At 53.9% G+C, this 17,146-nt stretch overlaps 2 protein-coding genes across 13 annotated transcripts in view; one reads left to right on the top strand and one right to left on the bottom strand.

The window, feature by feature from the left end:
* SLC66A2 (solute carrier family 66 member 2) overlaps positions 1 to 5,801 on the top strand; it is a 58,421-nt gene extending 52,620 nt beyond the window's left edge. For all 9 annotated transcript variants that reach the window (XR_014805161.1, XR_014805162.1, XR_014805163.1 and 6 more), the window contains one exon: positions 4,083 to 5,801. Coding sequence is in view for 6 of the 9 variants with exons in the window: in XM_005660578.4 (XP_005660635.1) it covers positions 4,083 to 4,290 (208 nt within the window). In the remaining 3 variants the exon portion in view is untranslated. The remainder of the gene's footprint in view (positions 1 to 4,082) is intronic.
* A 2,875-nt stretch (positions 5,802 to 8,676) lies between these two features.
* Positions 8,677 to 17,146, bottom strand: part of KCNG2 (potassium voltage-gated channel modifier subfamily G member 2) — a 61,257-nt gene continuing 52,787 nt past the window's right edge. For all 4 annotated transcript variants that reach the window (XM_021096337.2, XM_021096336.2, XM_084959038.1 and 1 more), the window contains one exon: positions 8,677 to 9,790. In XM_021096337.2, coding sequence (XP_020951996.1) covers positions 8,999 to 9,790 — 792 coding nt within the window. In that variant the 3' untranslated portion in view covers positions 8,677 to 8,998. The remainder of the gene's footprint in view (positions 9,791 to 17,146) is intronic.

Raw genomic sequence — 17,146 nt, 5'->3', positions numbered from 1 at the left:
GTACTCAGGCAGCCCAGGCCCAGAGCTGCCCTTGTTCAGATCTGGTTCCAGTCACAGCACTTGCTGTCCTCATCACGGCCACCAGCCACTGTATAACCAGGGCTGCATCCAGCCAGCTCTCAGGGGAGCTGGGACTCAAGAGCCCAGCGCCTGCTTCTGTTTTGGTTGGCGTGTGCAGGTGTGTGAGCCCAGTGGCTATGGGTTCCCCTCAGGGTGACTATCTCCTGTGCTCTGGGCCTGCGTGCAGCAGGGAGGGGCACATAGCTCCCTGTGGCTCCAGCCCCTGGGGTAGTTGTCCCATTCTATCCCACCCACCCCTATCCCCGGGTAGGAGTGGAGCTGCCTGCTCCCCAACATCTGCCGGTGTGTGACCTGATATGTGACTTCAGCTTGGTGAGGAATCGTGAGCCAGATGTGGAAGGAGGCCTGAGGAGGGACATGTGGGCATGTCTGTAGAGCATCAGACTGGTCCTTGGCAGCTGGGGACCTCCCATTGCTCTATAAGAGCAGAAGTTAGCATAGCTGCAGATGGTTGAGGGTTATGGGGCTTCCACTGAGGAGGCTTCTATAGTAACTGCTCTGATTTCAGGTGGACGAAGCAGAAGATGTGAAGGGCATTGCTGGCTTGTCCTTTCTCCTTCTAGGGTGTCTGATGCCCTCTGGGGTCAGCCCGCAAATGACCATTGCCTGCTTTTGTGCCTGGGCTCTGTGCATAGAAGAAAGGAGGTGACAGAAGGCCTGGGGTGGAGGACAAGGTCAGGACACTGGGAGGTGACAGTGGAGAGGTTGGGGACACTGAGAGGTAGCAGTAGGGAGTTTAGGGACAGTTTGAGAGGTGGCAGTGGGGAGGATGTGGACACTCTGAGGGACAGTGGGAGGTGTCATGTGCACCCGCACCACCTCTGCGATCCCCTGCTCTGCACATACAGGTTAACTTGAGCCACTGCCTAGGCAGCCCCCAGTGCTCCTGCCTGCTGCTTTTTCTGAGCACTGCTATTGGCGGCTCCTGTCTAGTCCCCTCTGTGTCCCTGGGCGATGATACAGGGTCACCCACAGCTCATTTGTCACACCACTACCTCACTCTAAAATCCTCAGTTGGCACAGGTGAGAAGGACAGAATTCAGACAGAGAGAGGCACAGACTTGCAGGCATCAGATCCCAAATGGAAGAGATGGCAGCAGCAAGGTGCTTTCCTGTCCACTCCTCAGCCCTTGTCTGGGGCTCACTAGCTTAGGTGTCCACAGGGACTGGCCAGTGAGGGCCAGCAGAACTCAGGGCAGAGGGGCACAGGGTGGTCAGTGATGGAACAGTCTCAGATCTTTTCCATGTCTGGCCCACCTCTGCCCTTGGGTGCAGCTTACAAGCCTGGACATTGTGGACAGAGCAGCACTGGGCCCCTGGAGCAGGTGAATGGTGGAGAGGAAACCAGGACTTGAAGTATGAGTGATGTGGAGTGTTTTTCCCACATGTGCCAGCCTGGGCTTCTGTACAACCTGAAGTCCTGAACAGTGTGCTGGGTAGAAGGTGCTAAGAGAAGCCTCTCTTCCTGGTCTGAGAAGTGGGAAGGGGTCCCCGCCAAGACCTGTGGGACAGACCACCCCCCAGGTCTCAGCCTGGCCGCTGAGTGCTGCCCACAGTGCAGATCTGAGTAGCACCAAGGTGGTTTTGAAAACTGAATGAATTGAGCCAGAGCCCCTGAAAACTAGCTAGAACTTGCAGTTTGAAACTAACCTCATGAGTTCCCTGCTAGAACAAAAAAATGGCATTCTTTACAGGAGCGAAGCAGAGCATTAAAAATGTCCAGGATAGGAACCCAAGCTACTCAATATGAAGGTTAGGAAAATCTCAACGACCCTCAAAAGAAAAGACAACCAACAGACAACAGAGAAAACCAAGACAGTCCAACCAGGGTGCCACAGATACTGGCATAATCAGATTTTAAAGGCACTGGGTATAACTGTGCTCTAAAAAGTGAGAGTAGATGTTTTTGAAACCAGTGTGAAGATCGACCATCTCACCAGAGAAATAGAAGCTGTAAGAAAAACCAACTAGAAAATTGAATAATACAATTGATAAATGAAAATATAAATTGAAAAATACAATAGCTAAATAAAAAATATACTTCATGAGTTCAATAGTAGAATGAAGATGACAGAGGACGAATCTGTAAATTAGAAGATAAATCAAAGAAAATCATCCATTCTGAACAACAGGAAAAAAATCGGAAAAAACCCCCATCGCCTCAGGGACAGCACCAAGAAGTCTAACTGATGTCACCTGAGACCACAGGAGAGGGGAAAGAGTGGTGTGAAACAGAATAGTTGAAGAAATAGTGGCTGAAAAATCCCAAATTTGATGCATGATAATTGTGCAAGATTTAGATGTTCAGCAAATCCCAAACATGCATCACATCACAGCAATCAAAATGCTAAAAACCAAAGTCAAAAAGTGTTGCAAGCAGCTGGAGAAAAGCACTGATTATATATGATAAACTGGATTTTTTTTTTTTTTTTGGCCATTTCTAGGGCCGCTCCCGTGGCATATGGAGGTTCCCAGGCTAGGGGTCGAATTGGAGCTGTAGCTGCCAGCCTATGCCAGAGCCATAGCAACGCAGGATCCGAGCCACGTCTGCATCCTACACCACAGCTCACGGCAACGCCGGATCCTTAACCCACTGAGCAAGGCCAGGTATTGAACCCGCAACCTCATGGTTCCTAGTCGGATTTGTTAACCACTGAGCCATGACAGGAACTCCCTAAACTGGATTTTTAAATGCAGAATTAGTTATCAGCTGATTTAAAACAAAAGCCCTTATACACTGTGTGAGCCCATAGGACAAAACCAGTCATCTGTGCTGGGCTATGTGAAGTGGACAGCTGGCATTCTGTGCCTCCTGAGCCAAGTCATTCTCCCAAGTAAAGGCTCCTGGAAGCCTGAGGCCACCGAGTGATGCTCAGGAGAGCTGTTCACTTCCTTTCCTGGTTCCACGTGGTTGGCTTGACACTGCAGTGGGCAGAGTAGGGGACGTGGCCACCCCTGTGCTGGGCACAGGATGAGAGGTCCTTGCCTGGTTTTCCAGATAATAACTAGTCTGGGCTCAGAGTTAACCCAGCACCATAGCTCCAGGTGGACGGGCCACTTTAGGAGTGAGTGCCTGCCATGCCCACTGCATAGATGGTGCCTTGGCCTGGTGTCTGCATCCTGTCCACTTGGGAATGCTCCCTTCTCCCTCCCGACTTCAGCTTTCTGCCGCAGTCTGGTTTAATCAGCCTTATAAGGGTCAGCCTGCATGGAAATGGGTCTGATTTAAACATTTTATGCTGGCAAACATGATGGTGCTCATTACCTGACAAGCCAGGCTTTAGATGCTACATGTGGAGTGGTGTGTGTAGACATGAGTGACAGGTGACAGGGTCCCCTCTGTACCCCATAGACCAGTCTGAGCCTGGGTGGTGGTGCAGATGACCAGAAGTGGAGTCCCCCTCTGATGTCTGGGTGAGGGGCCTGGCCAGGGGTGGTGGCCCAGAGGCCTTTGGATGCAGGAGTGCGGGTGGGAGGCCATGCTTTCCTGAGGCATGCAGTGGACGTGGGCCAGGGTGCCATGACCTGCAGTTCTAATGCAGCCACCTGGTATAAGGAGGTGGCAGTCCTTCCTCTTCTGTCTGAGGCCAGTTTGTCCCAAGGGCCACTTAGCTGATGTGCCTGCAGCTCGGAGGATGGTACGCTTGTGAGGCCACATGGCCTCAGCCCCTGTGCTGGCCCTTTCTCCAGCTTGGGCCAAAGGGCTCCTGCAGTCCAGGGGCCTTCCTGTCCCTGTGGCCATGCATGAGACGACATAACACGAGGCTATATCATGGCGAGGACAGAAGGGGTAGGAAGGAGGCCAGGGCCTGGGGTCTCTGCCTTTCATGTCTTGACCCCTGGTTTATGTCCCCTTGACCCCTGTTTATGACCCTTAAGCTCCTGGTGTGTCCCCTGACCCCTGGTTTATATTCCCTAATCCCCTGGTTTATGGCACCTGGGCTCTGGCATGTCCCCTGAATCCTGGTTTGTGCACCTGACCCCTGCCTGTGTCTCTGCAGCATCAAGATGGTCCTCATGTGGACGAGTGGCGACACCTTCAAGACGGCGTACTTCCTGCTGAATGGGGCGCCCCTACAGTTCTCAGTGTGCGGCCTGCTGCAGGTGCTGGTGGACCTGGCCATCCTGGGCCAGGCCTACGCATTCACCCGCCACCCCCTGAAGCCCGCACCCCATGCCACGCACCCTGCCAGTGCCAAGGCCCTCTGAGGCAGCCAAGGAGGATGAGGACCTAGGACTGCTGGCCATGGGCACTGACCCAGCCACCTGTCCCCCACATGGATGTCCTGGCCCTGAGATGGTGTCCTGGCTGTCAGGGTCTTGTCAGGCTCCCTCAGCCAGGACTGGCATGAGCAGGTTTCACCCTGGGGCAGGGCAAGGTGGGGCAGGGCTGCCTCATCTTCCCGGTGATGGAAAAGCAGGTATTCTCTCCCACCTCCATTCAATACCCCCAGCAGGAGCCCAGGGCATTTCACAACCCGGGAGGAGGGAGGCCTGTGCTCTGAGGGCCAAGGACATCAGGGAACCTCCAGTCTCAGCCCCCATGGACCAGACATGGTTGGTGGGGCTGAGAGGGCCTGCAGCAGGGCCCCGGGAGCCCCAAGACCGGCGAGGGTGGGAAACGGTGCCAGGAGAACCCGGGGTCCTAGCACATGGAGCCTTTGGTCTCAGCATGGCCTGGGTGGGGGCGCCCTGGGGCCAGAGGGTGGCCGAGGTGGGGTAACAGCAGGGTTGGCCTCAGGTTCAGAGAGTACATGAAGTGCTTCAGTGCAGCTGCCCCACTGGTCTTGGCCCCTGGTCAGCCTTCTTCCAGGCAAGGCTAGTGTTGACCCCACCAGGCAGGGCCAGGCCTGTGTCCAGAGCAGCTGGGCCCTGGCCAGGGCAAGCCCTGAGGTGCTGGAAGCAGGGCCAGGAGTTCCCAAAGGTGTGGGCGTGGCAGGGTGCCAAAGCCCCTGTGGGTCCTGGAAAGGCCGAGGGCCTGGGTCCAGGCTGGGCAGATGCACCGGCCATCCCCAAGGAGGGATGCCCTGTGCCGCGGCCCTTCCCCTTGGGGAATTGTGCAGACATGGCTTAGGCTTCCGACTCCCAGCACTGGGAAATGCCTGCAGGCCAGGAGGGGACAATGAGGCAGGCATCCCTATGCTGGGTGGGCCATCCCTGCTTCCAGGAAGCCCCCTCCCCACATCCCCAGCTCTCAGGCCTGATGGGGACGTTCCTGCTGGCCCCCTTCGTTGCAGCGTCTGGCTGGGGTGGGGTTGCTGGTCTGACGCTGGTCCCTCCTTCAGTTCACAGGAGCATCTCAGTCTGGCCATGTGGGCCCTGTGGGCCCTGCAGGCGAGTGTTCTAACTGCTGTCATGGGTCCCCGCAGGCAGCGCCTTCCCATCCGCTGGGCGGAGGAGTGGCTCTGTGTGGTGTCCACACTCTATGGCCGGTGCCAAAGCTCTAGCGTCTGCTGTAACCAGTGGAAAACATGCAAAGCTGTTTCCTCCTCCTGAGTTTTCCTCAAAAACTCCTGAATGTTTGAGGATCCTGCTTAGTTCTCTGGGCTGCAAGATGCTTTGAAAATATTTATTTTTTAAAAATGAAGGGAGATGTCTGTAGCCGTAATCGCCTCTAAATGAAAACATCACCAGTTGCAGTGGTGACCTATGTATGTGCCACCTGTGGGAGCAGTGGCAGTTCTATGTGACTTTCATTCAATAAACTGCTCACGGATCCAGTGTGGCCTTGTCAGTGGCATGGATGGGGGCCCAGACAGAGCAAAGAGTCAGCCTCGTCCTTATTCATCTCAGGGGTCCCAGGGAAGGCCTGGTTCCATAACCAAGGGCTGTGAGGCCTAGGCTGCCCCTTTGGGTTCCCATGGACAGTGACCACCCTGTGCCAGCAGGGCCAGGCCAAGAGGAGGCCAGGCGCCCTGCACTCTGCCAGTTCACAGTTCCCTTGGCCGTGAATGTCTCACCAGGATGGGAAGTGTCTCAAGGGAAATGGATGGTTCTGCACAGCAGGTAAGATGGAGCCCTTGGGACTGAGCAGGTTTTTTTTTTTTTTTTTTTCCCATGGAGAAATTTATGCTGGGTGAGGCCAGGAAAATCAATGAAGTCAAAATATATGAAAGTGATATATTTTTAACTTTTTTAACATGTCACCCCATCCCCTAGCACCAGCCCTAGGAATTACCCCCTGGAGCTGATCAAAGGTGGTAAACATTCAATGTGGCACCCCCTGGGCAGCAAGGGGCACCCACTAAATGAAGCAGGACAGGGTCCTACTCTGGGGGGGGATTTTAATTTTCCTCTTGATAATGTGTTTATTGAAATTAACTATTTTAATTAAAAAATTAATGCAGTAAATATTCAAGTGGTAAAACACCACCAAAAATATGAAGGTGCCTTTTTGGGGAACCATTTTTTTTTTTCCAGAGAACTTACCTGTAGCCCATTTCTGTGACATCACTAATGAGCAGAGAAATGGCACAGAAAAGGCACCTGTGTTCTGAGTCCCTGGACCTGGCCTCAGTGAGCTGAAAGCTCTTTCACAGCCCCTGCTATTGCCCTGAGCAGGAGAGCTCTGTACCCTGAGCTCTGGGCATGGCCACCCATCCAGGAAAGGGCAGAGGATTTTAATAACCCTCAAGAAGTGGGCTTCTAGTCACAAAAATATATGAAGTTCACTTTCCTCCCAAACCCTAGGTATTCTATTTATTTGTATAGCTCTCCCTCTCAACAAGGATAGCAATTTGAAAATGGGAACGAAGTGGTGCTGCCGCCCCAGCTGCTGCTGTGAGTGTCAGAGGTCATCTCATTCAGTTGAGCATCTGAAAGCTTAGAGCAGAGAAAGGTGCAGACAGTGTTGGAACCCTGCCTGAGGTCTTGAACTGCTCCTGCACCGCAGCCCAGTATCCAGCTGGCCAGGAAGAAACTGTGTATGTGTGTGTGAGGGGGGAATGCATTTTCCCCTAAAATAAGGGCCACAGGGATTGGGCCTATTTTGACAGCAAGTATGGGGATTTGAGACCCTCAGCATTGATGCTGGGGCAGGTTCAGTCCTGGAGCTGCCTGTTCAGTCTGAGTGGCCCCCAGGCCTCCTTGAAGCACACGGGTCAGCAGGGGTGGGGGAGGAGCAGTCAGAGCGGAGGGTGGAAAGTGCAGAAAGAAGCCCTGAGGGTAAGGGGGTTTGGTGGCTCCTGGGGTGTCAGAGACACAAGTCATCCCCTTAAATGCTTTACTAACCTTTTTGGGTGACGCAGGTAGCCTGGCAGGGCCTGGGAGTCTGCATCTTAGGGCTGTGCTGCCAGAAGTTTCTTCAGGGTCATCTGGTTTTACCAATAGGGAAACTGATGCACAGAGAAGTGTGTCCTGTAGACCACTGGTTTGGGGCAATGGGTCTTTGGCCAAACTGAGGACAACCCTGTGTCTCCACGTTAGTGAGTCTGTGAGTCTGCAGACACCGAATGTCACTCTGAACAGCACGTAGGGGTTAAAACCACTTTCCAAACTAAGCCTGCCTCCCTCCTGCGGTGCCTTTGAGCTCTTTAAGCAGCCAAGGAAGGAGTGGGACGTCCCATGTTACACAGATTGTCCCCAGCAGGTGTGTCCCCTGTGGATTTCCATGTGTGAGACAGCAGGCTGGCTGGGACCTGGCAAGCTCCTGGCTCCCTGACCCAGGTGGGGAGCAGAGGCCACAGCCAGACCAGTCTGAGGTTCCATGGCCCTGTGGGAGGGTCAGGTGGAGTGGGGGGGGGTAGGGAGAGGGGACAGGAAAGCTAGGGGCTGGTGACCCACTTGCTGGTGGGAAATGTCTGCGCTCTCCCGCTCCCTGCACAGGATGTGGACAGCTCCCTACCCTGTGACCTGAGGTGGCCTCTGATCTTGCAGGGCTCCTGGGTGCCCTCAGAACCACTGCAGCAAAAGGGGGGAGAGGGAGGACAGGGGACAGCTGCCTCAGGCCACCCCAAGGCTTACCTAACCCTTGGAGGACTACTTGGGATATTTCTGGATGTCTTGGTGGTGACAATTGGCAAGCCCCCCTGCATGGGAGGAAGCAGTTTTCTCCTGGAGGACCAGCTGAGCTGATCCACAAGCACAGCATCAGCACAGGCCCATCTGCAGGCTTGGTGGGGACCAACCTCCTGTGGCTGAACACCTGGGGGAGGGGGTGAGACACCCCAGGGGAAGTGTGCGGCTGGCTGACATGCAGGCCTTCAGATTTGCTGGGCATTTTCAGGGGAGAACAGATGAGGGATCCAGGAAGATCCCCATGGAGATAGTGCCAGGGAAGGCAGGTCAGAGAACAGGGCTGGGGCCCCTAAAGAAACTAGGGGGCTATGAGCATCACTGTCACACTTCTGACCCTGTCACTGGCAGGTATGTGGCCTTCTACAGAAGGCCCCCTCTGATGGGGCATGGCCCACTGTGGGTGACAAGGGAGGAGCAGGAAGGGTCTGTTCCCCTCCCAGGGACTCCTCCCCCACTGCTCCCCTGGGGATGCCCCATCTCCACTGTCTTCCAGGGGCTGCCCTGGCTGAAGAGCAGGGGAGGGTCAGGGTGAGGCCTGGGTACAAGTGTGGCCCTCTGGCATTTGCCACAGGCTTGGAATTTCTGGGACTAGTTGAATTTATTTTTGGTTAGCCAGAGAGTCAAAACTCGGATGAGACCTAAAAGGAAAGCGGAGCACAGGCTGGTAATGCTCCTAGGAGTTAAACTCTTTACTCAAAGCACAGGGTGGTTCTGACCCCCAGTCAGTCTGGGGTCTGCCCTGGGCCGAGTTACGGGCTGCGCGGGTTGAACAACATGCACTCTGACTAGATGCGCGGCGACAGAAGCTGGACCTCCAAAGTCTTCTGTGTCCCCTCCTTGCGTGGTGGGAAGCGAGGACTGCAGTTCTATTTCTGGAGCTTATGAGGAGCTGCTGCCATGGTCAGGCCGGCCCTGCCTGCGCCCACGGCCCGTCCTCGGAGTCCCCGCCTGGGCCAGCGCCATCTGGGCCCTGTGAGCTGTCCTCCGTGGCAGTGGCGGAGGCAGAGCGCGTGCTGTCCTCACGTAGAGCAGGCTCCGGGCTGGCGGCGCGCTGCTGCTGCTCCTTGAGCTCGGAGTAGGAGCGCGAGAAGGTGTGGAAGATGGAGGTGACCGGGAAGGCCATGAGCAGGATGCCACTAAGGATGCTGCTCAGCGCCACCACCTGCCCGGGGAGGCTGCGCGGCACCATGTCGCCGTAGCCCACGGTGGTCATGGAGATTACCGCCCACCAGTAGCTGGCCGGCACGCTGGAGAAGTCGCGGCGCGCGCCCAGCTCGCGCTCGGCCAGGTGCACCAGCGGCGCAAAGAGCGCCATGGCCACGCAGAGGAAGAGCAGCAGCAGCCCGAACTCGCGCGCGCAGCGGCGCACGGTCAGGCCGAGCGAACGTAGCCCCAGCGAGTGGCGCGCCAGGCGCATCACGTAGAGCACGCGCAGCGCACGCAAAAGGCGCAGCACCAGCCCGGCGCGCTCCAGCAGCTTGTTGCCGCCGGCGCCCGGCCGGGCCGCCAGGCCCACGAGCAGCGACACGTAGAAGGGCAGAATGGCCAGGATGTCGATGATGTTGAGCGGCGTCCTCAGGAAGGCGCACTTGCTCTCCGCCTGCAGTGAGCGCAGCAGGAACTCAAAGGAGAACCAGGCCACACACACGGTCTCCAGCACGAACAGGTTGCGGCACTTGGGGGAGCACTCGCCCTGAGGGGAGAGGGGGACACGTGTTGGGGGCAGGGAGGCCTGTGTCCTTGGTTCCCCAGGACGGGGGATGTCACTCCCGGGCTACCCTTCCTCCCACACCCACCTATGCACGTGTGCCACTGAGGGCAAGGGGCTGTAGACAAAGAAGCCCAACCCTGTTTTTTTTTTTTTTTTTTTTTTTTTTTTTTAAAGATCGACTTCTTGCAGGACAGCAAGAGCTCACCTGACCAACTCCCCAGCGAAACTAGCGAAAATTATTATTATTATTATTATTGTCTTTTTGCCTTTTCTAGGGCCGATCCTGCAGCATATGGAGATTCCCAGCCTAGGGGTCTAATCGGAGCTGTAGCCCCCCCCCCCCCGCCCCCCGCCTATGCCGGAGCCACAGCAAGGAGGGATCCGAGCTGTATCTGCAACCTACACCACAGCTCACAGCAATGCGGGATCCTTAACCCACTGAGCAAGGCCAGGGATCGAACCCGCAACCTCATGGTTCCTAGTCAGATTCATTAACCACTGCATGACAGGAACTCCTGAAAGATTTTTTTTAAAAACAACAAGTAAAATGGATAAGCAATGAGATCCTGCTGTACAGCGCTGGGAACTATATCTAGTCACTTGCGATGGATCATGATGGAGGATAATGTGAGAAAAAGAATATATATTTGTATGTGTGACTGAGTCACTTTGCTGTACAGTAGAAAATTGACAGAACGCTGTAAACCAACTATAATGGAAAAAATAAAAATCATTAAAAAAAGAAAGGCAACCTCCCCCAAACATTTAAAGCCTCTGGAAACAACCCTAAAGACAAAAGCAAATGAAACATCTGTTGATGAAAACTCGTTTAAAAAGGAGAGTCTTTATTTGAACCAAGACTCCTCCACCCCTTCTCCAACTCCCAGCTCAGTGAGGGGGTACTCTAGAGGCTGCAGCCATGAACTCCGGGCTCCCTGTCCCCAGTGGGCTGACTCCCAGGGGAGCATGGCTGAGTCGAGGAGCCACCTTCTCCCACTCAGTGCAGTAGGAAGGAGGCTTTACCCGAAGAACACTAGGATCACATCGCTCTTGCCCCAGCTTGTGAGGGTGGTTCGATGCCAGGTGAGGTAACGGAGAGGACCTCAGCTTGCTGCCTCCTCTCTCCCTGCAGAGCACTCAGCTCAGACTGGGAGCCACCAAGGAAGGAGCTTGCCCCACCCCCAGGTCCAGAGCCCTGGCACAGAGTTGTATGGGGGAAACCGAGATTGAGAGATGCCCCTGATCACTTCCGAGGTGGGGGGGCAGCAGAAAGTGGTGAAGTTCAAATGTAGGGGGCCTCTCAAGAGCGGTGGAGGTTGTAGTGAAGGAAAACGGGAAGAGATTTGTGAATCTAATGAAGACAGAAGCTAGCCTGGGGCAGCCAGTTTATAGGAGAGATCTAGGGTGTGGGACAGCTGGAGGGGTCCTCCTGGGGTCAGAACAAATGTCAGCACTAACCTCAGAAAATATCCCATCCAAAGAACCAGCTTGGTTGGACTGGTTTCTGGAGGAATGGATGCCCCAGGGCAGTTGAAAACAACAGCGGAAAAAACTAACCATTAGAAGAGTTTCAAAGGTGGGTCTGGTCTGTGATAGAGACCAAAGTCCTATCAAAACCCATGTCCTTCCAAGGTGATTGTGAGCCCCAAGCTGTGCCTCCCAGAGGAGCAAGTCAGGCAAGGGTTGAATACTCTGTGTGTGTGTGTGTGTCTGCCCCCACATGTGGGGGTGGGGAGGGGGCAGAGCAAGAATAGATGTCACTAAAATAATCCGACCAATCACTAAACAAACAAGCAAATAACAGCGTGCGTCAAGCCTTGAACTCAGGGGTGGAGGAGGGCAGTATCCAGTGTTCCTAAAATGTCCAGTTTATATTAAATTGTCCAGGAGTTCTCTTGTGGTGCAGTGGATTAAGGATATGGCATTGTCACTGCAGCCACTCAGGTTACTGCTGTGGCATGGGTTTGATCCCTACTCCCAGAACTTCCACATGCATGGGTGCAGCCAAAAAAGTAAAAAATTAAAATTAATTAATCGTCTAATAAAAAATCATAGGATAGGAGCTCCCATCATGGCTCAGCGTTAACAAACCCGACTAGTGTCCATGAGGATGAGGATTCAGGTTTGATCCCTGGCCTCGCTCAGTGGGTTTAAAGGATCCAGTGTTGCTGTGAACTGTGGTGTAGGTTGTAGACTCAGCTTGGATCCTGTGTTGCTGTGGCTGTGGTGTAGGCCTGCAGCTGTAGCTCTGATTCAGCCCCTAGCCTGGGAACTTACATATGCCACTGGTGCTATCCTAAAAGACAGAGAAAGAAAGAAAGAAAAGAACCGGTAATGACACGAGCATGCACACACACGAAGGATCAAGTGAAGACACCAGGAAGACAGCTGTCTATAAGCCAAGGAAAGAACCTCAGCAGAAGCCAGCTGGTCAACATCTGGATCTAGACGTCAGCCTCTGGAGTTGTGGGAAAACAAATTGCTGTTAAGTCACACCGTCTGCGGTACTTTGTTATTGCCAACTACTACAGAGCATCTGGAAAGTAAAAGACAGTCCTCAGGATAGGAGAATATATTTACAAACCACACACCTGATAAGGTGCTTGTATCTCAAATATAGAAAGACTTCCTACAACTCAATAATAATAATAAAAAAAAAACCCAATTAAGAAATGGGCAGGGAAGGAGTTCTACCCCTAGCCTGGGAACGTCTACATGCCGCAGGTGGGGCCCTAAAAAGCAGCAAAGGAAGAAACAAGAAAAGGTCAAGAGATCTGAATAGACCATTCTCTAAAGAAGCCAAGAAGCACATGAACCAGGGTGCAACGCCATTAGCCATCAGGGAAATGTGAATGAAAACCACCTGAAGACCCCACTTCACACCTAGCAGGACAGCCAGGATGAGAGTTGGTGACAAGAAGTGCACTGTTGACAGGAACGTAAAACAGTCCAGTCGCTTTGGGAGAGGCTGGCTCTTCCTCGAATAAACATAGAGGGACCCCTTGACCCTGCGATTCTACCCCTGGGCATGTGGCCCAGAGAAGTGAACATGCCTGTATGAACAGAAACCTGTACGTGGACATTCACGGCAGCATGACTCACAGCAGCCAAAAAACGGAAACAACCTCCGTATCCATCCTCTGATTAACGGATCAGCGACATTTGGTGGCTCTGTACAACAGGACATTACGGGGCCATGAAAGGAAGGAAGCACCGATTCCTGCTATGACGTGGACAAACTTTTCAAGACCGAGCGAAGTGAAAGAATCTAGTCACACGAGACATGTGCTGGAAGGTTCGGTTCTCACGGATTCAGAAAGGGGATTTACAAAGACAAGGTCAGTCTGGGGTTGCTCAGGGCGGTGAGTGCTGAAGGGCACTGGGTCTCTCTACAGAGATGGACATGCCCTAAGATTAGGTAGTGATGGTTGCACAACCCTGCAAATAAATATACTAAAAACCACCATTGAATCGTACACTCTAAACAGGCAAATTGTATGGTGTGTGAATTATGTATCAGTAAAGCTAGTTTTAAAAAGGACTTATTAATTGATCCCAGAGTGTATGGCTGGCTGGGTTTGGAAAATGAGTGGGGACAGCAAATGTGCTGGGCCCTGGTGGGGATCTTGGTGTTGGGCCCCTGCCCAGCTGCTGGCAGGCCCCCATCAGGCCGTGTCTCACCTTTGACCCTGAGCCCAGCTAGCCCAATTCCCTCCCCAGGTTACCTCTGTGCTGCTGAGGGACTGGAGGAAAGGCTGGGAGAACACACCAGGCTCAGCTGGTGCCCCTCATACTCTCTGCTCTGGCTCACAGCCTGGCTCATGCTGAGGGTGAGAGCACAGGGGCCAGGCCAGCCCTGGGGCCTTGCACTGTCCCCCACCTGGCAGATAGGAGGGAGCTGAGGACCTACCTGGTGCTTCCAACCAGGAGCAGGTGGTCATCAGAAGGCCTTTGGAGGGGAGCACCAGTGTCAGTGCCCTGAGGGTGTGGAGGTGAGAATACTCCAAAGGCTGCTCCCACGCTGGGCACCAGTTTATCTCCTGTCTGCAAGGAAGCCAGGGCAGCCAGACACCTGCAACTTGTACTTTCCAGCCAGCCACCCATTGTCCAGGGCGATTTGTGTATATTGAGCAGACCCCTGGCCTCTCCATTAATAAGCTGTCAAGAGCCTAATGCCTTGGCCTCCACATTCATCATGCTCTTTGTTTGGTACCTGGAGACACTGGCCATGTGCCCAACCTCCCCGAGCAGCCCCAGACACAAAGGCGATCCTGGGGAGATCCCAGCTTTGGTATAAATCCCCGAATGAAAGTGTGCAGGTCCATCCTTGAACAGAGGTGGTAGTGGTCGAGCAGGGCCCTCAGCCATCTCCATCTAAGATTCTCTTGTGGGGCTCACTCTGAGCAGTGGGAGATGGGGCCCGGGGTTGCTCTGTGTCCAGCCAGCCCTGTGAGGTTACAGGACCTCCTGCCTGTGCTGATGCTCTGGGCCTCTGATCCCCTGGCGCTGGGCCCTGGATGGGAACCTGCAGGGGCCTCCTGCTGGCCTGGGCCTTTAGGGCGCAGCAGCTCCAGCATCACGGAACCAGCAGGAAAACTGGATTCAGGCAGAAAGAGGCAGCAGGGGCTGTAGGGACTGATGTAGGCAGGAGGGAAGGCTGGGAGGGGACCCGCTTCCTAGGGGTGGGGGGACACCAGACCCAGGTCTGGGCAGTGGAGGCATCCCAGCCCGGCCTCCTCATTTGCTCAGAGGAGGCTGATGACCTCAGCCCAAGGGGTCCTTGTGGTCACATGACCCACAACCCAGAAACTGATGCTCCTCATCTGGGCTGCTCTCGGGCACCACTGCCCCATCATCTCTTGGCCAAGTGTACCCACGAGCCCTCACGTGGGTGGGCTGTGGCCAGGGAGAGGAGGGGTCGTCTGGGGAAGATGGCCCCCTCGCCCTATGCAAGGAGTTACTCCAGTGCACTTGCCTGGAGAGGCCTGATCCAGTGGATTCAGGAAGAAACGTGCTGGCGAGGCACCCTCTCCAATCCACCCCCCCACACTTCCCCTGAAGGACCAGCTACAGAGGTTAATTGGAGGGAGCTATTTCTGGAACTTTTAACCCAGAAAACAACCCTGATTTATCATAATTTGACATATCTGGCTTCTTTGGCCAAAACCAGTCAGCAGTAAATCTACGTTCAGCATGTCCACCAGCTTCAAAGCCCCTCCCCCACCCACCTGCACTTTCCCTGTGTCAGGGCTGCCGGTAACTAGGCCACAGGCTGCAGGTGGCTGCTGTGCATGGCCCTGGCTGAGTGGCACCTTTTATGCTGTGCCTGCCAAGCTTGAGGTGGGAAGCCCCATTCGTCTGCTCCTTGTGGTCACTCTGCTCCCACCTGGGGACTGACCATCGGGGCTGGACGGGCATCTGCCGACAGGGTGAAAAGGGAGGGCTCTGGGCTTGGGGGTTTGGGGAGGACACAGATATCCCAGGGTGGTTGTTTCTGGAGGGAGAGAAAGTGGGCCAGCCTGATCCCACAGGCAAACCACCCTTCCTGGGGAAAGGCTGCAAGACACCACGCCCTCCCAAGCGGTCAGGTTGGTGCCAGCCTGTGAGTTTGTGTGTGATGCCCCAGCAGGCGCTGCCCGGGCACCTGCCCTTCAGTTTCTCTTTCCAGAATAGTAAGAAAGACATCACTTGTGGCTCAAGAACCAAAGGCCAACTGCCTCCAGGCCAGCAGCTCTGTCACTGTGTTGGGTCTGGGCGATGACAGATGTGGACATGGGGTGCTGGGCTGTGCAGCCACACACCTTCACGTCCTGCACAACTGGGCACCACACAGCCAAGTGTGGGCCTTGGTGCCTGCCTTCAATCTCCTGTTACCAAAAACCCAACCAACATGACAAACTTCTTGCGTTTCTATATGGCTATGGCAGCATCTGTCAGACGGGAACATTTTCATGTTTACCAGAAATTGCTGAGCTGTTCCCCAAGGAGCTGCACAAATATAACCCCCTCCCCACCAGGCCAGGAGTCCTTGGCCACGGCTCCAGGTCAAGGACCTGCAGGCCCAGGGTGGTTCCTGGTGGGGCCCAGAGCCCTCAGTAGGCAGAGTATAAATTCATACCAACTTCTCACAAACACATTCAGAAGCCTGCACAGGGTGTGCACACCTGTTTGGAAGTGAGTCCGTAGGGACTGACCATCAGAAATGTGCCCAGAGGCTCAGCGAGGATGTGCATGCCGAGTGACAAGGGGTGGAGCATAACCACCATCACCATCTCTCTTTAAAGCCAGACCGCTGGCACCCAGACCAGGCAGCCACTGATTGCTTGGCATTTTCCAGACCCCTGGTAAACAGAACCTCACCACACGTAGCCTTTTAGTCTGGCTCTTCCTGCCTGGCATCCTCTGAGACCGATGGCTGTTTGGGGCATCGCAGTTTGCTCCCCTTCATTGCTGACTGACTGGTGCGGATGTTCCTGTTTCCCTCCATCTGCTGGCGTGTGCATGAGCGCTTTCCAGTCTGGGGCTATTGCAAAGCAGCTGGCAGCTGATGCTGCACAGATCTGGGCGGACATGCGTTTCCTCTCTCTTGGGTGAATATCCAGGGGTGCTGATGTGATGAAGGTGCACACGCTCATGTGTTCTTACAAGCTTTTTGTGGATTTCTCGAGGTTTTTTGTGTTCATAGTTTTATTGCTTTCTTTCTCATCGTACACCTTCCTTTTCTTTTTCTTGCTTCATGGCACTGGGTAGGGCTTCTAGAAGGGTGCAGAGCAGGCCTTATTCCGGATGCCAGGAGAAAGCAGCACCCCCCTCATTTTCATCATCATACTGCAGGGGGCTCTCTAGCAGGTTAAAGAAACTCCCTTCCATTTCTAGATTATTCAAAGTTTTGGTTTTAATCGTAAATGGATATCGAATATTGTCAAATGCTTTTTGACATCTATTGAGATGACCAGGTGGCTTTTCTTCTTTGACGTGTTAACATTGTGAATCACGCTGACTGATTTTCAGAACTTGAATCAGGCTTGCTTCTTGGAAAACTCACTTTGCCACAATGTGCTCTCCTTTCTGTCTATTGTCATACTCACTTTACTAGTATTTTGTTGGAATTCCCATCTCTGTTTATGAGAGATACTGCACTGTTATGTTTTTCCTTGTGGTGTCTGTGGCTTGGTGCCAAGATAAAGTTGGAAGAATCCTCTTCTGTTTTCTGGAAGAGATGGTGCGGCACTGGTATTACCTTTTCCTTAAACCACTGGTAGAGTTCATCAGAGAAACCACCTGGGACTGGTGTTTTCTTTTTGGAAGTTTTAAAACTATGAATTAAATTTCTATAAT

The sequence above is a fragment of the Sus scrofa genome, chromosome 6 (assembly GCF_054392235.1).
Source record: "Sus scrofa isolate SSC_HxYL_T2T_F1_AM1 chromosome 6, Sscrofa_HxYL_maternal_Yorkshire_Landrace_v2.0, whole genome shotgun sequence".
NCBI classification, from domain to species: domain Eukaryota; kingdom Metazoa; phylum Chordata; class Mammalia; order Artiodactyla; family Suidae; genus Sus; species Sus scrofa.
The sequence above is the reverse complement of the archived record's forward strand: the minus strand, read 5'-3'. Positions and strand labels throughout refer to the sequence as shown.